The 18,794-nt window shown below is 36.3% G+C and overlaps 1 protein-coding gene across 1 annotated transcript in view; it reads left to right on the top strand.

The window, feature by feature from the left end:
* Positions 1–17,129, top strand: part of ACVR2A (activin A receptor type 2A) — a 96,746-nt gene extending 79,617 nt beyond the window's left edge. The window contains exons 5-11 of the mRNA XM_006078645.4: positions 389–532; positions 2,404–2,547; positions 3,749–3,894; positions 5,551–5,665; positions 8,077–8,215; positions 12,365–12,495; positions 13,400–17,129. Of these exons, the coding sequence (XP_006078707.1) occupies positions 389–532; positions 2,404–2,547; positions 3,749–3,894; positions 5,551–5,665; positions 8,077–8,215; positions 12,365–12,495; positions 13,400–13,594 (1,014 nt within the window). The 3' untranslated portion in view covers positions 13,595–17,129. The remainder of the gene's footprint in view (positions 1–388; positions 533–2,403; positions 2,548–3,748; positions 3,895–5,550; positions 5,666–8,076; positions 8,216–12,364; positions 12,496–13,399) is intronic.
* The last annotated feature ends 1,665 nt before the right edge of the window (positions 17,130–18,794 follow it).

Here is an 18,794-nt window from a genome sequence, read left to right as displayed (position 1 = left end):
AAATCCTTACTCTATAAGGAGGTATCAACTGGATGAAATTGAGATACTATTAGTAGTATCCTGGAAGGTCACAGAAAATCTTAGAATTAATGAGACTGGATCAAAAAGATATTTTCTCCTGATTGCTATGTATATGTAGCCATCACACACACAGAGTAATAGTGTTGAATGTCATTATGAAAACGAAATTCAAGCTCCTTGCTTTGTGATCACTATAGATAATTAGTAATGCTTGAGAACTCTGTTTTGGCAAGGTTGAAGTTACTGTCATTTGTATGTGTTTACCATTTTTGTCAATTGATTCCTTAGTATACTCACTTTTTTCTGATGTTTAGAAGTGATATGTATCAGGTGCTGCTTTTTAAAATAATACTATTATTGTTTGTAGGACCCAGGACCACCCCCACCTTCTCCATTACTAGGTTTGAAGCCATTACAGTTACTAGAAGTGAAAGCAAGAGGAAGATTTGGTTGTGTGTGGAAAGCCCAGTTACTCAATGAATATGTGGCTGTGAAAATATTTCCAATACAGGTATGTTCATTGCAGTTTTCTGATATGCATATATTTGTTAAAAGATGCAGCTGGTTAGGTCATTGTAAATCAGAAACAGTCTGAAAACACAAGCCATATGTTTCAGGGTGGTTTTGTGCTACTGGGGAAAATGGTTAGCCCTTTTATGTCTGTCTTCTCATCTGAGAAATTAATCATACAACAGTCATGTTTGTTTGGAGCGGTGGAATTTCAGTATATGCACATATTTTTGCCAATAAAAGTTGTACAGAAATGCAGAGATGATTCTAATTAAAAATTAAAAATTCATTGTTTGAGTGGTTAATTTTTAATGTCCCATTGACATTACCAGAAAAAGCAAACAGAATAGTGAAAAAGTAGTGTGCTTTGTTTTAGAATTGCTGTTTGGAGATATATCAATATTACTAGACTGATTGGATTTTGTTCTACTTTTGAGTATTGATGTAATTGTTTCATTTTGTTCGGTGAATTTTCAGAGGCAGTCAGCTGACTCCAAATAATTGGTTAACTGTTGACTTGTTTTTGTTTTAGAGGCCAACCTCATAAAACCCTGGTCTCACACACCTCTGAGTTACCCTTTAGTTTTGCTCCATTCGTGGTGTAGATCTGTGATGATTCCTTTGTTCCTGTTGTCTGTTTCTCTACACCTGTGGCTAATGCCATGCATGGTATTGGGATCCTGGCTGGGTGTTTTGATGCAGGTTTCACTGCTCCCTTTCACCTATATTGTAGACCTTCCTTATACCAAAATAATTCAGTTTCTTTGTCTAATATACCTAGACTTCTGCCGTCTTACCTCCTTGAAAGCCTGTTTCTCAGAGTCTGTGAAGAAGTTTATTACTTTTTTTTTTGGTAGCAAGGCAGATACTGTTAAATGTAGTTTAGTTCTCAGAGGAGAAGTCTATTGGGCCAATGAGTGTTCTTATTTCATGTGAGGAAGCATTTGGGTTAACATAAGTGTAACAACAACAATGACCATAGCTAACATTTTATTGAATGGTTCTATTGTGTCAGATAGAGGTACTTCACATATGTAAGTACACACTGATACGTATCCATGTATTGCCCATACATATAATACAACACACACTACACGTGTAACACAACAGCCCTGTGAGGCAGACACCACAGTCCCTGTTTTACTAATGAGGAAATTGAATGATTATGTAATGTGCCAGAGATTCTTAGATAGTTTGGATCCAGAGGGTTCGTACCCATTATGCCTCCCTCTTTCATTATTCTCCCATTGTGAAGAGAAACTAATCCTTTGTAAGTAGACACAACACATAAGAGCCATGGATCACTTGCAGGCACAAGTGAGTCTGTGGTGTTTCAAATTATTGTATTGCATATTTATACCCCATTGCTTTCTTATCGACTTTGCAGGGTATTCTAAACATTTTGCTAAGAATGTCTGACATACTGTTAGTCTTCGAAAAACATTTATTTTCTATTTAGATGAAGTCATACTCCCTGAATTTCATGTCTCAGAGAGATTATTCTTAATAGTAACATAGGTAACTTCACACCATGATGAAATTACACTGTAGTTACTAACTTGCGTATGGAACGAACATGTTGCCATTTTTAAGATTCAGAAGTGCAGCATTTCCGATAACTCCTACATTTACAAATTAGAGACATAAAAAAGTATATTTGAGGGAATGGCGGAGGGCAGGAATTTAGTATGGAGCTGTTACCTGTTGTCAGAGTTTTCTTTTATTAAAAAATAGGACAAAAGAGAACCAAAGAATCTTTTAATACTTAGCCTTTAAAAAAAATTGTCTTAGAACTTACTGGAGTAATCTCTTAGATATGGTTTATTTGCCTGTGTTCTTTGTATTCTTATTTTTCTTTCTTTTTAACTCTAGGATAAACAGTCATGGCAGAATGAATATGAAGTCTATAGTTTGCCTGGAATGAAGCATGAGAACATACTGCAGTTCATTGGTGCAGAGAAACGAGGCACCAGTGTTGATGTGGATCTTTGGCTAATCACAGCATTTCATGAAAAGGTAGACATATCAGTACTCCCCATTTTAACTCAGTAGGTCAGGGTTGGCTTACTTTCCTAACGTTGGCTACAAAACCCTCACTTACTTTTCTGGGAACGGGGTGTATCTTTATAAATAAAAACCTGTTTTAAAAGTAATTTATATTAATAGAAAAACATAGATGACAACTTTTTCGCCTAACCCTCTACTTATATAATACTAGTCTTTTGTCCCTGATTTCTTGTGCTGCAGTTACTTCTCTTACAAATAATTATTTTAGTTTCAGTTCAGTTCAGTCGCTCAGTCGTGTCCGATTCTTTGCGACCCCATGAATCGCAGCACGCCAGCCCTCCCTGTCCATCACCAGTTCCCGGAGTTCACCCAAACTCATGTGCATTGAGTCGGTGATGCCATCCAGCCATCTCATCCTCTGTCGTCCCCTTCTCCTCTTGCCCCAAATCCCTCCCAGCATCAGGGTTATAGCCAATGCTTAATAATTTTCATTTGCCATTTACCATCCACCTTTATTACACAGGCCATTTTTCAACTTGAATTTTGTTTCTTAAAATTCTTTAATCAGTGTCGCTTAGTGACAGAAGTAATGTCAGGAAATTTATCTGATCTTTGATTTGTCACTAATTTGTAGGGTAGTTACCACCAAAACACATTTGCTATTTTTCCTCAATTTTTCTACTTTCAGAGTTAGTATGAAAGTATACATTAATGAAGTAGGAAATTGGGTTATTTTTGCCAATCAGTTTCATCACTGTCAGAAAAAAGTGGCTCTTTTATTTCTCTGATTCTTGACCAAAAGGTTGTCAGTGATCTCCAGAGGAAGATCCTTTAGGTTAGTTGTTTATATGTTTTAATTTTTTGTTCTCCTAGTCCTATGATATAACATCTCAATAGTAGATCTTAACTTCTAAAATATTTTCTAGAATTTTAAATTTCCAATAATTTTTTTTTCTTTTAAATTTCATCTTCTAAATGAGAAATTAACTGACTATGCTTATAGCAAACCTTGAAAGATTAGTGGTATTCCTTTCAAATGTTTATTAACGTGAAACTTAAAACCATTCAGAAAGAAATGGACTTTGGATATTATTCACTGAAAGGAAAGATACGTTGCCTTCCATAACCTCTTAAAAGTAAAAAGGAAAGTCTCCATATACACATGGCTTTTATCAAGAACATAAGTTGTTTTTTTTCCCCCTTTCTTTAGGGTTCACTATCAGACTTTCTTAAGGCTAATGTGGTCTCTTGGAATGAATTGTGTCATATTGCAGAAACCATGGCTAGAGGATTGGCATATTTACATGAGGATATACCTGGCCTAAAAGATGGCCACAAACCCGCCATATCTCACAGGTAGAGCTGAATTTATATTATTTTCCCCAATAATTCAGTATTTGTTTATTATTTAAACTTTCAAACCATTGGGCAAAATTTTTCCCCTAGTTATTTAATCATGCTGTCGGAGGCATTTGATTTTTATTTGTTTTTCAAATTAGCTTTGAGATTGGCCAGGAAGTATTTTGGATGATATATATATATTAACATCATTATCAAAGGTTAATGATTGACTTATGTTTCAATTTGTCTTATTTCCTAAAACATAGTTAAGAATGAAAGTGTATTTATCTCAAAGGAGAAATTTATTTTGCCTCAAAACATGATTTACTTCAAAGATGATTATAAATAGGTATAAGAGGATGTAATTAAGGAGAGATTTTCGAATATATCTTTGGTTGTGTTTTGAATGACCACGTGATCATTACCGAAGTGCAGGTGATGGGAGGCATGATTTGAATAATTGGGTGGCCTAAATTTCCTTTTTCAGTGAAGAAATAGTACTTGGACCCAATAATGGACAGATCCTTAAAGGGAAAACATTAGTTCCCTTTAGACATGGGATTCAGTTCGCCACTATAATTTAACTTCTTGAACCTGGGATCAGTTTATCATCTTTTCAATTTAAAGATGGTTGTTTTAAATTAACTGATTGTTGAAACTAATACTTAATCGAGTGCTGGTGGTGTTTTAGGTTGCAGGGAAGCATTACTTTTATTTCAATTCCAATTTTGAAAACCTTAAATGACTTCCACCTCTGAAGTAGCACCCCTTCATCTTCCTGCATACTGTCTAACTGCCTCTTCCTGAATTTTTGCTTGCCTCACATAGTCCTATGGGAAATAATCCTTGTGAACCCCAAAGGTTACTTTAAGTAGGGTACCTCAAAATCGATTGAGTCTAAAACTGGATATTGTATCATTTGTGGGTCTCTCTTTCTGCACACATAAATTTAACCATTGCTTACGACATAGATGTGTTTGCCTGGGGTATAGTTACCTCTGGCATGAACTAGTTGAGGCTGGAGTGTAGAGGAGGAGATCTGATTGCCTTAAAATGGTTACTCTTTTCGGAACACCAGGATCCAGCTGGAGCATGTATGTTTATGGTGAAAATTTTTTATCAGGTAAACATTCCTAGGGATGCTTTTTGTACAGCCAGGTTGATGACTATAATAAGAACCATTAAAATAAGGGACTATTTTAAAATGTAGGCCTCTGCCAATAGGCAAAAAGACTCCAATCCTGCTATTATTTGAAAATTTTTTCATTTTGGTTTTTAAACTGAAGTTTCAGTGAGAGTTTCTAACTTTAAACTGAAATATGCTTAACATCTTAAAAAACATTTTTTTGATTGGTAGATTGGAGTGACATAGATAACATGAAAGCTGGACAGTATCTTTGGAATGGCAGCTCTTTATAAAATGGCTTTATGGGGAGAATTCCTTCCTATTGTCTCTGTGGTGGATAGGACTTGGTCACTGTACCCTTGTGCTTCAAGCTATATGGAGACTTTACTTAAGCTTTTTTCCCTCTCCCTTTTTCTGTATTTCACACTTTGAATTAACTTTTTTTATAGCATACATAGTCTCTTTTCCTAGTCAGAGTCAAAAAATTTAAAAAATAAATTGTTTAAACTGAATTTGAATACTTTGTCTATCTTTCTGTTTGCAAGGGACATCAAAAGTAAAAATGTGTTGTTGAAAAACAATCTGACAGCCTGCATTGCTGACTTTGGGTTGGCGCTAAAGTTTGAGGCTGGCAAGTCTGCAGGTGATACCCATGGACAGGTAAGGATGCTAACTATAAACTCTTAAGGAAAAATAATCCTGTCCCATATTTTCTTAGATGGCTGATCTGGAATCAGTTGGTCTAAAATTATTGTGGTGGTTATTAAATTGGCATCTAATACAAGAATAACTGTCTTGAGTAAGTTTTAAAGTTGCTAAGGAAGATATTTTCATATGGTAGTTTAGATCAAGGAGTTCATCTAAAACAATTCAGATGTTATAGGACTTTATTTTTAAAACTAATCAAAGGAGAATCTAACACATTTTAATAGGCCTCATTCTTTTAGGGAGTTCTTAATATTATTAACTTACTAGCTTTAATTTGGGGTTTCGCTAGTGGCTCAAATGGTAAAGAATCTGCCTGCATCGCAGGAGACCTGGGTTTGAACCCTGGGTTGGAAAGATCCTTGGAGAAGGAAATAGCAACCCACTCCAGTATTCTTGCTTGGGAAACCCATGGACAGAGGGGCCTGATGGGCTACAGTTAATCGAAGTTTACACAGAGATCTCAGCAATAGAAGCCTGTAAGGAAGGCCAGAGAGGAAAAGAACATCCATATGTTTTATTCTCAGAAACTGAGGCTAGGAAAGGTGTTTTCAAAACAGTTTGACCAAAAGGTGTTATTTCCTTACAAAGCCAAATGATTTTGTATAATCATTGCTTCATCTTTCGAATTATGCAAATTATTTGATCACCTGATTCTCAGATTTCTTTTTTCCCAGTGTATGCTGTTGGCCTCCAAGAACACAGCACAACAAATTTTGGCAGTATTGACTAATGATTTAAGAATTTAGTCAATAGTCATAGTTCTAGAAAGTTGACAGCATATGTATTTTGGAAGGAAGGCATTTTTGTGGAGTATTGCTGAGATGGGAGATTGTGCAGGTTGTGGAGTATTGCTGAGATGGGAGATTGTGCAGGAAGTCTAGGACCAAACTTCTGAGCTGATTATTTTAAGACTTAAGTTTTCCAAAGAATTCAATCCTTTGGTACCTTATAAACTTAAGATACCATCCCTCCCTTAAAAAAAAAAGGATTCATTCATATCTTTTAATGCCCTCATTGGGTTATATGACGTGGGTAAAAATAATAATACATAACAATAATACATAATTACATGTATGCATAATAATAAATAATACATCACTGATTCCTTGACTTTAGATTTCACGGACCAGAAAATTTCAAATGCACATTATTGACTATTATATTTTGCAAAGAACACTGGAAAAAAATGATTTTTATCTTTTGTCATCATCAATTGATAAAAGAGAGGACATTTTACACTAAAAAAAGATGATGTCATTATTTCATAAAAATAGAAGTACTCTGGATGACATACATCTGTCTTTAGGAGAAAAGACTTGGGAAAAGCTTGCTTATAGCACAATTAAGTTATTTCAAGTGGCAAAAAAGAGAAAGGTACTCTTTAAAGTGTTCTCCTTATTAATAAATGAATTAGAAACTTGAACTTTAGGGTCTTAGTGAGCAAAACATTTTTTTTTTTAATACCTTTGTTAAATGTGTATTTACAGGTAATTGCCCAATTTCTAGTGTAGCTCACAGTAACTTAATAATGTACCTTTTGGAAATACTAGTATCTGGGCCACTCCCTAGACCTACTAAAACTCAAGTGGATTGTGATCTACCCAGGTATCACACAGAAATTTTTAAAATAGATGAATTTTGTCAAGCACCAACCAGAGTCATCTGTACTAGCTTGGTAATCATAGTTACATTAATAAGAAATAGCAAACTGCTAGGGACAGATATCAATAAGGAATATAAGGCAGAATTCATGAAGAAACAAATAGATTTTGTGCAAATAGAACTTTAGAAAGTTTATCCTTTATGTGGCTAATTTGCTTTATGTTTTGTATTGTTATACTCAAAAAGAGTATTTTTTTTTTTTTAAGGATACATTTCAAGCGGTGTATAGTCAGAAAGTATACAGATTTTTTCTCTGTTCCATCCTCTCTCCACAAATAACCATTGTTCAGTTTGTGATTACTTCCAGAAGGGGGAAAAAGTCTAAGCCTAAACCAGCATAGTATGTGTTGATACATCTATTAAGTGTATCCCAAAGGGATCTTAGTATATACACTGCTTTGTTCTTTGCTGTTTTCATCCTACAGTATTTTTAGAACTCGTTCCATGTCAGTCCTTATAGATCTACCTCATGTTTTTCTAAGAGTTGCATAGTACTTTTATTTGTTTAAGCACACCCTACTCATGGTTGCCTCCACCGTTTCCATTACTGTTGTATTACTTGAAATGGAATAAAATTCTAGTGGTCAAAATTTAGTTATCTTACCTGATAGTAACCACAGTTGGTTTTGATTCTCTTACCAATGATAAAATGTCAGTTCACAAAGTTAGTAATTGCTGTTTGCTTTTAACATCTTTTTCAGGTGGGTACCCGAAGGTATATGGCTCCAGAGGTGTTAGAGGGTGCTATCAACTTCCAAAGGGATGCATTTTTGAGGATAGATATGTACGCCATGGGATTAGTCCTGTGGGAACTGGCTTCTCGCTGTACTGCTGCAGATGGTAAGGGAACAACTATTTTTTAAAAAGATATTATGTATGTGTATGTGTGTGTACCTACTACACATGTATGGAAAGGGTTGATTACTCTAAGGTAATATTATAAAGCACAGCTGTTTTTTAAGCAGACTCCCAGAAGTGGTAGTGTAAAGAAAATTCAGGATGCAGGGGGACAGGAGGGCAGGAGAGGAAAGGTACTGAAATGTACTGATGCATTATGGTTGCCAGATGCTTTGCTGGGCACTTCACATATCTTTAGCTTATTTCCTGAAACAACTTTGGAGGTAATTATTAGCTTAGTTTTCTATGTGAGGAATTTGACACTCAAATTTTAAGTAGAAATTAAGTAGCTTGTCTATTTTAGCTTCAAGTTGATGAGTGATAGAGCCTAGATTTGAAACTCTGATCCAGATTCAGGGAGAGGGCTGCTACCTTGGTCAGGTCATATGGGTCCTAAGTCACCTAAGGGTTAAAGTCAGCTCTTGGGTGAGAGTTGCATGTAGATTTGGCCTCTCAGACATTGTCCTGGGAAGCTATTCAGCACTTGCATGATGGAAACATATACCTCAGCAACAGATTGAATTAGCATTCTATCCTCCATGGCTGAGCACATTATACTGCAGGTTAGATTCTGCCTCTTCAAAGCTTTGAAAGTCTGATCTACTGTAGACATTATTATAAACATAAGTTACATTCTCTAGCACATCACCTTGGTTCCAAGAGAGTCCTAGTCCTTGTTTTTTAAATCCAAAAATAGGTATTCACATTGATTGATTATAAACCTGCATGTTATATTCCTGGTGTGAAGGAATTATAGTGTTGTGGGTACTGTCTTTAGTGCTCCTTAGAAGGTCTCTCTTTTCTCCAATTATGTTACGCTTTTTGGGATATCAGAATATAAGATAAACTTTCTGACTGCTAACCCCCAAACCAATGTTAGTTTGATGTTTTGTTTTTTTCTAATTTTAATTTTAGATGTTACGGGAAAATACATTGCTTAAAATTTGACTAATAACTCTCTGAAGCAAATCAATTGGATATAGTAGTATGAGGGATAAACAATGTACAGTTCAGTTGATAAAAATGTATCTTGGACAGTTAATTCTAGAGTAAGGTTAAGTATGAATTGTCCATGTAGGTAAATGTTTTCTGAGTTTATGTGCTCAGTCATGTCCAACTCTTTGCAACCGCATGGACTGTAGCCCATCAGGCTCATCTGTCTATGGGATTTTCCAGGCAAGAATACTGGAGTGGGATTGCCATTTCCTTCTCCAGGATATCTTTCCAACCCAAGGGTTGAACTCATGTCTCCTGTGTCTCCTTCATGGCAGGTGGATTCTTTACCTGCTGAGCCATGGATAAATGTTAATACCTGAGAAGTGTAAGGAAATATTATCGGAGTTTGGAGGAGTGAAGAGTTGCTTTGTTTTGTATGAGGGAAGTTTTTATGGAATAAGAGAAGGATAGATGCTTAGATTTCTTAAATACCTTGCATGTGCTATGGAATACTTAGTTGCAGACAGGCATTTCTGATCCAAGTCAGAAATTTTAGGGGACAGTGTGAACATTGCAAAAGTAGTGATTTTAATTTTTTTTGATGGCTAGTCATTGATGGTTTAGTTCAGTGAGTCTCAAATTTCAATGTGCAAACCAAACTCCTGGGAATCTTAAAATTCAGATTTTGGCTCAGTAGGTCTGGGGTGGGGCCTAATAATTACATTTCTTACAAGCTGCCTGTCAATGCTGCTGACCTGTGGACCACATTTAGAGTAGTGAGGGTAAGAGACACCTTAGAATGTCAGTACTCTAAGTGCACAAGCAGAGCCCGACTATTCAGCCACCAGGTATTCGTACAGTTAGACAGGGTTGAATTAGATAGCCTCCTTCATGATCCAGTTAACTTAATTCTATGCAGGAGTATTTGGTATGTTTTGAGAACTTGCACAGGGTTTGCTATCTATATACAGACACATCTGGTCACTGAAGTTGCTCATTAGTGACCAGTTTCCCATCAAGGGCAGATGGTTCACAGACTCTAGAGTCATTCTGAGGTGGATTCAGCTTACGTCATAGCTGTATGCCCTTGTGCAAATTATTGAACTTTTTTTGAGCTTATCTGTAAAATAGGGTAATGCCACCTGTACTCTGCGAAGATAAAATGGAATATAAAGTTTCTGGTCAGCATTAAGTGTTTATTGATTATTAGTTATTACTAACTCCTAACTGAATTTCTGTATTTGAGTAGGCCTATGTTGTAGAATAATCTTGCTTTTCTGTGAAGGCACCATTCTGACTTGTTGGGAACCCTGTTTATACAGTACATTTGTGATTTTTAAACTAAATATTTGGCAGCTTTTGTGAGGGCAGAGATGTGCCTCTGGAGTACATACCTCCTTGTATGATTATGTAGGGGGTTAGGGCATGTCAGAATAATGATGGCTGTAACGGACTGAACCGAAAGGAAAGCACTACAGTTTATAGTCTGATCTGAATTGCAGGAGGAGTGGGTACCTTATAGAGATGTTATATCCTTAATATGCACATATCCACGGTTCCCTGTGTCCTATATACAGAGGTAGGTATTCCTTATGCAGTAGGTAAGATAGCTCCTTAGAATACTTAGCAGTGTAACATGCCAAATTACAGACTTTTTGATTTCTTCTAAATTAAAATTTGTGGTTGTAACTACAGTTGAGCGTTTGTTTCTCTCCTGTCATTATCAGTTCAGTCGCTCAGTTATGTCCAACTCTTTGCGACCCCATGAATCGCAGCACGCCAGGCCTCTCTGTCCATCACCAACTCCTGGAGTTCACCCAAACTCATGTGCATCGAGTTGGTGATGCATCCAGCCATCTCATCCTCTATCGTCCCCTTCTCCTCCTGCCCCCAATCCCTCTCAGCATCAGGGTCTTTTCCAGTGAGTCAGCTCTTTGCATGAGGTGGCCAAAGTATTGGAATTTCAGCCTCAGCATCAGTCCTTCCAATGAACATCCAGGACTGGTCTCCTTTAGGATATACTGGTTGGATCTCCTTGCAGTCCATGGGACTCGCAAGAGTCTTCTCCAACACCACAGTTCAAAAGCATCAATTCTGCGCTCAGCTTTCTTCACAGTCCCAACTCTCACATCCATACATGACCACTGGAAAAACCATAGCCTTGACTAGACAAACTTTTGTTGGCAAAGTAACGTCTCTGCTTTTGAATATCTAGGTTGGTCATAACTTTCCTTCCAAGGAGTAAGCGTCTTTTAATTTCATGGCTGCAATCACCATCTTCAGTGATTTTGAAGCCCCCGAAAATAAAGTCAGCATTGTTTCCGCATCTGTTTCCCATGAAGTGATGGGACCAGATGCCATGATCTTCATTTTCTGAATGTTGAGCTTTAAGCCAACTTTTCACTCTCCTCTTTCACTTTCATCAAGAGGCTTTTTAGTTCTTCACTTTCTGCCATAAGGGTGGTGTCATCGGCATATCTGAGGTTATTGAGATTTCTCCATGCAGTCTTGATTCCAGCTTGTGCTTCTTCCAGCCCAGCGTTTCCCATGATGTACTCTGCATATAAGTTAAATAAGCAGGGTGACAATATACAGCCTTGACGTCCTCCTTTTCCTATTTGGAACCAGTCTGTTTGTTCCATGTCCAGTTCTGTTGCTTCCTGACCTGCATACAAATTTCTCAAGAGGCAGGTCAGGTGGTCTGGTATTCCCCTCTCTTTCAGAATTTTCCACAGTTTATTGTGATCCACACAGTCAAAGGCTTTGGCATAGTCAATAAAGCAGAAATAGATGTTTTTCTGGAACTCTCTTGCTTTTTTGATGATCCAGCGGATGTTGGCAATTTGATCTCTGGCTCCTCTGCCTTTTCTAAAACCAACTTGAATATCTGGAAGTTCGCGGTTCACGTATTGCTGAAGCCTGGTTTGGAGAATTTTGAGCATTACTTTACTAGCATGTGAGATGAGTGCAATTGTGCAGTACATTCTTTGGCATTGCCTTTCTTTGGGATTGGAATGAAAACTGACCTTTTCCAGTCCTGTCATTATAGCCTGAGTTAGGAAAAGGTGGTAAAAGTATGCTTTAGAAAACTTGTTCCAGTTAGGAAGGCAAGATGATTTGAATTAAAATGACTTTTCCCCCTTTTTTACATTTCAGGACCTGTAGATGAATACATGCTGCCATTTGAGGAAGAAATTGGCCAGCATCCCTCTCTTGAAGACATGCAGGAAGTTGTTGTGCATAAAAAAAAGAGGCCTGTTTTAAGAGATTATTGGCAGAAACATGCTGTAAGTTATAGTTAGCTTTTCACTTTAATTTCCAATTAAAAAAATGCTCATCAGAGGAATGATTTATATTTTTGCACCTTTTCTTTCTGGATTTCCTGAGGCGGAGATCTTGGTACAAGGTATTCTATACTAGAGTCCTAGAAACAGTGCAGTTAAGGCCACCTCTGTACACGCGTGAGGGAGACGGTAAAGTCAGAGCCGTGGGGGACACTTGGCTTTGTGCTCCTGTGTCACAGTGTCTCCTAATTGGGAGGTTTCCAAGGGAAACAAGTGGCTGACTGTGAGCCTGTGGAGAGTTGCGTAACCTTGCTGATCACCACCTTCGCATATGATGTCGTTTTAAAAAGTGAAGTACTCAGTATTATTCTCTGACAGTTACTGCATTTTGATTGGATGATTTTCAAGTTCATAAGAGACTAGGAATGTGAAGGCTGGAACAATATTGCCCTGGTTATTTTGTTCTAGATATAACTAGAAACATGGATAAGCCAAGTAGAGAATCCTTAAGTGTGGCTTCCTAACCCTTTTCCTACTTATCTGCAAGGTAGAAATGCTGAGAAACTAAGAAAAGAATAAAAATTGGTAAACTTCTCAAAGCCTTAGTTTTGAATTCAGTTCAAAGGTTAGCTTAAATTACCTGCTTTGTGAATAATGATCAGAGATATTTGGAATTAAACAAATCACCTGCTGTGGTCATCTCCAGTGCTTAAAAAAAAAAATACTGTTTTCTCTCAGTGCTTCTCTCCATGTGAGATATTCGAAAGTGAATGTTGACAAATATCAAACTTGGCTAATTTTGAGACTTTAACCGACAAGAATAGCAATTTCTTTATGAGAGTTTTACTCTAGTTCCCAATAGAAAACAAAAATTGCTATGATATTTAAATGTGTTTTTCCTTTTTAGGGAATGGCAATGCTCTGTGAAACGATAGAAGAATGTTGGGATCACGATGCAGAAGCCAGGTTATCAGCTGGATGTGTAGGTGAAAGAATTACTCAGATGCAAAGACTAACAAATATCATTACCACAGAGGACATTGTAACAGTGGTCACGATGGTGACAAATGTTGACTTTCCTCCCAAAGAATCTAGTCTATGATGGTTGCACCATGTGTACACACTGAGAAACAGGACTCTCAACTGGAGCTGCTAATGAAACTGCTTGCAGTTTATTTTCTGTGTGAAATGAGTAGGATGTGTCCTAGACGTCTCAGAAAGAAGACCCTCATTTCAGACGGTGGCTCTGGGAGACTTACGGCATTGCCTGTAGCAGAGACATACATGAAGGACACGCGACTAAGAGAAAAGTTGTAAACTCTATAAAGAAACTTTTGAAAAAATGTACATGAAGAATGTGGCCCTCTCCAAATCAAGGATCTTTTTGGACCTGGCTAATCATGTGTTTGAAAACTGACATCAGATTTCTTAATGTCTGTCTGAAGACACTAATTCCTTAAATGAACTACTGCTATTTTTTTTTTTAAATCAAAAACTTTTCATTTCAGATTTTAAAAGGGTAACTTGTTTCTATTGCGTTTGCTGTTGTTTCTATAAATGACTATTGTAATGCCAATATGACACAGCTTGTGAATGTTCAGTGTGCTGCTCTTCTGTGTACATAAACCGTCATCCAAGTGGGGTACAGGAAAGAGGCTTCCAAGCATTACTTTAACCTCCCTCAACAAGGTATACCTCAGTTCCACGGTTGCTAAATTATAAAATTGAAAACACTAACAAAATTTCAATAATAAATTGACCCATGTTTTGTAACAAGGTATTACAAATTCACTGTGTTATTTAAGAAAAAAGGTAAGCTATGCTTAGTGCCAACAGTAAGTGGCCATTTGTAAAGCAGTGTTTTAGCTTTTCTTGTGCTAGCTTGTGATTTAAGGAAAAAAAAGTGCTGTTTTTTGAAATGAAAAAATGGTGTATTTCCCCCCTTTCTCCCATGTTTAAAAAAAACTTCATCTTATATCAAGTTCCCAAAATATTGCATACTTAGCTACATACTTTTTTAGGTGTGCTGTGCTTGGGGACTATTTGAAAATTTAAAGCATGATTTAAAATTTTTTAAGTGAGCTGTAACACTGGAAAGCTCTTCATTTTTATTCTTTAAAAATAGATTTTTTTTTTCCTATTTATATATGTAAAATTGTAGTGTATTTCTTTCCACCAAACAGTGTGTGGGACATTCTTGATCACTGTTTTAGAATCACCTCAGGAAGTGTCATTACCCAGAATTCCTCACTCTCTGCTTTGAGACTTGTAACTTTATTACTATATTTCTGCTTGGTGCCATCTTGTCAGAGTAATATTTGATGTCTGTGATATGTCAAGAATTATCCTAGGATAGAGATTTAAACTTTTAAGCACAGATTTCAGATGTTACTGCTTTAAAACAAATCAGGGATAACAAGTTAAAACTTAAAATATGCAATGACATTTAGAGGTAACCAATGTTGATATAGGTAACATAGCTTAGCCTCCTTCCACAAATTGCTTTTACAACTAACTGATATTAATTTAGGATAGTTCATGCCTTATCCTTGATGAGAAAATGGAACTGATAAGTAGGTGCCAAAGTGCTTTTCAAAACAATATTACATTAGAATATAATTGGATTCCTCCTCAAATTTACAGGCCAAAGCAAAACATTAATTAGATTACTGACCAACAAATAGTCAGTATTATGCTATGTACTTTTGTCAGGTCATTTAAAAATCCATGTTAATTTTATAAAAGAATTTTTTGTGTGTCACTATCAGGAGCTCACTGTGAATGTGTTATCTTCAAATGGCTATTTAACCACACAGTACACTACATTTTACATAAAACATGCACTTAATCTCTGGGAATAAATTATATTATTTATAAATAATACACAGGTCAACAGACTCTAAGCAGGAGGGAAAGGAGGGTAACAGCACTGTCGTCTGTGTGCCACGCACCACACAGAGAATTGTGCTCTTGGTCACATCATGTACCCGAGGCTTTGTTGTATTTCTAAGAATTCCCATTTCAGTGTTGAGTTTACCTTTATTTCAAAAAGTACTTGGCTTCTCAATTTCTTGGTTTTGCTTCTACCTGGAAACTAATCAAGAAGGGAAAATAATGAGAATGTTCATACATGAAAATTGTTCATCTCTTGAAGACTGACTTCTACCTGTTCTGAATATTTAATCCTGTTTTTAAAAGTTTAAAAAAAAAGTCAAAGGAAAACAAGGAGTATTATGATGAATGTTTGGCTTATGTGAACACTTAAAAGAGTTACATTTATAAGACCAGTTATTCACAAAATAAAGTTTTCTCTTCATGTTAGAAAATGTTTTTAGAAATCCTGGGTATTGTACTTAACTCTAGCTAACCAATTTTACAATAAAACCTGTATCCTTTTGAGAACTACATTGGTAGAAAAATAATTTTTATAAGCAGTAAAATAAGAATGTTCCAGTGACTACCTGTCCTGTACCTAGTCTTGTTAAAACTTTCTTTTGCAGGGCATTTTCACGTTTGGTTTACAGTCAGTGTAGAGTGGGCAAATTAATAAAAAGTTTGAGCTTAGGGATACTGAAAAAAAGAAAGATCAAAGAAAGAAAAATGATTTGTTTGGGGGTAAACAGACCCCAATCATTTTTTCCTCATGTGTATGGTGCTCCTTATGATTCGTCTTGTCTTTTGCCTTTATGACACACATCAGAACTGCTGCTCTAACTTACACTCTTGACCTTGCCCAGATCTCCGTGTAAGGAATGCTTTATGATCAACTGCCATAGGACTGATGGACTAGTCCAAACTGATGGACTGTTTGGCTGTATTCGAAGTCTATGCCCTGCACCGCTCTTGTATGTATTTTAGATGCTAGGCAGTTTTCAGCATGTGACGTGTGATTCTTGTTTGAATGTTTATTACAGGTACCTTGTGAATTCCAGAACAGAGACTGTGCCTCACAGTTGTTGGTCCCATGAACTTGCACTGTCCTTCATGGTGATGTTTTGAAAATACAATCAGAAAGAAAAAAGTTTAGAACTTAAAGATGAATCATAAATCATGAAGCTCTTCTTCCCCCGTCCTTACTCCTAGGTAGTATAACAGCTACATTTAAGTAAAATGCAGGTAGGAGGGGAAAAAATCCTGGATCGTTTAGTGGAAAAAACTGATTAACTTTAAAAAAGATGCTTTGCCACAGATATTTTCCAGTTTCTCTTTTTTACCTTTTTAAAATATTACTTTTTAGGAACATTTGGTATAATGTGCATAAAATTATTTACTGATTTATGGGCAAAATGATACAAGTAGCATCTTGATTGAACATCATTTACCTCAGATATTCAACCAGCAGTACATTTTTTATGCAGTCTCAACCCATATCCTATTTGTTACCTCTCAAAATATTGGTAAACAATTATTTTAAGCTTTACTCTGTATTTCTTGTCAGTGTTTTGGGCACAGGTTGTTGTACTACTGTCAAATTGTACTTGCTATTTTTTCTGCAAGTATTTAACAAAAAGTCAAAAAAAGAAAAAAAAAAAGTCCCATAAAACCCCACCTTGGGTAAGTGATTGTTAAATATTGTACAAATAAAATGTATGCTATCCCCATTCCATTCCCAAGTTAAATAAAAAAAATAAACATGGTATGATTTGCATATGAAGTTTTTCTTTAGTTATACATTCTTAAAGATGGGAACAGCAGCTTTACAATTGCTAGTGAGCCTTACACCTTGGAATGTGCAAGAATGGGGACAGGTGAAAGGGAGGTTTGGCATTTCTCTCCTTTGCTGTGTAAGCAGATTGTATTCCTTTGAAAGTACAGATGTTGGTCCTGCCAATTTTAAGAGAGACTAAATGGCATTAGTTACCTTGTCTTTTCATACAGACTTTTTCTTAAAAAGTGACTTAGGTAATAGACATCAAAGATATAAATTACACTTCCCAACTACAGTTTACCAATAGAAGGGAAGAATTCTGATATTTTCCAATTAAGGTAATCAGTAAGAGGGATCACCAAGGAAGCAAGCTTTCATTTGCATTTTTAGTGCTGCAAATTCTAAACACTAGAATTTTGGTTTATCACCTGACTCCAAGCAAATGGGGGTGAAAGAGCCCCACCTACCCACATTTAATGTCGAAGTTCACATCAATGGATCCTCAATTTTTTACGGTAAAGGTGAAGGAAGGGGCAACACTTAGGTTACCCTGGTTTGAAAGAAACTGCATTTTCTTCTAAAACCAAATGAAAATACAAACCATGGTGGAATCTGCAAGGAATCTACAGAAAGACTGAAACTGTTTCTAATGTTCTGCAAAACTGATTCTTCAGAAAGTTAATAGTATGTAATCAATATATACAGAATTATGATTTAAGTTTTGGGGCAAGAGCACATACTTCTGAGTCATTCACATTTGCACGTCCACAAAACTGGGAATTTTTTTCTAATGTTTTTGGTTGGACACGTGGAGGGATCACAGGAGTGATCAGTAACCTCACTGATGCTGCTAACATGCCTGCTCACCTGGTTTTCAGTCTTTTGATCGTGTGGTTAACAGGCTGCATTCCTTTTCTAGTAAATGAAAATATCTTTAAGCCACATTTGCTTATGTTATTCTTGAAAGGTTTTTACTAGGGCTTTTGAGATTTGGTTTTTATTTTATTGATGATAGTTTAAACAATTTAAAAGATGAAGTTAGTTTTAAAACATTTAAGTATATTTTAGCTTCTCTATATTAAGGAATATGGAAAGGAAAACACAACATTCTTCCTCTGAAAAACTGCTTTTGAAATGTAGGCTTATACTTCATTTGTGTGACTTTTGCTAACCTACTTTTTATAGTTTGTTTTATAGCTATTTCACTGATGGTGATGGATATTTCTGTAGTTTTTACATAGCCAGGTAAGTAGATGAGGGCTTTCAAACCTTTGAGTGGCATCCTAAGCAGATAAAAATTGGCAGTCTTCAAGCCAGTTCTTTAGGTGCTTTTGTGGTCAGTGCTTTTAAAGCAGAGGGTACTTACCTAAAACAGCTCAGAAAAAATTTTAAGGGACAATTTTAGCTCAAGTGTAAAAAACCCTTGCGTCTTAATATTGATGTGACCATGGTAAGTATTTTGGCAAAATATCCCCTAAAAATCTGTAAACTATTGCACAGAACCAGGATGCAAGCCTTGGCTTTCATGAAACACTGCTGAAAAGTAAATGACAGTGATCTGGAAACTAAGAATGCCTATGTATGCAAAGAATAGTTGCAGGTACTGAAGAGCTATTTTTATGCATAGAAATCTCATACTCCATTCTAAACGCAG

Source organism: Bubalus bubalis, chromosome 2 (assembly GCF_019923935.1).
Source record: "Bubalus bubalis isolate 160015118507 breed Murrah chromosome 2, NDDB_SH_1, whole genome shotgun sequence".
NCBI classification, from domain to species: domain Eukaryota; kingdom Metazoa; phylum Chordata; class Mammalia; order Artiodactyla; family Bovidae; genus Bubalus; species Bubalus bubalis.
The sequence above is the reverse complement of the archived record's forward strand: the minus strand, read 5'-3'. Positions and strand labels throughout refer to the sequence as shown.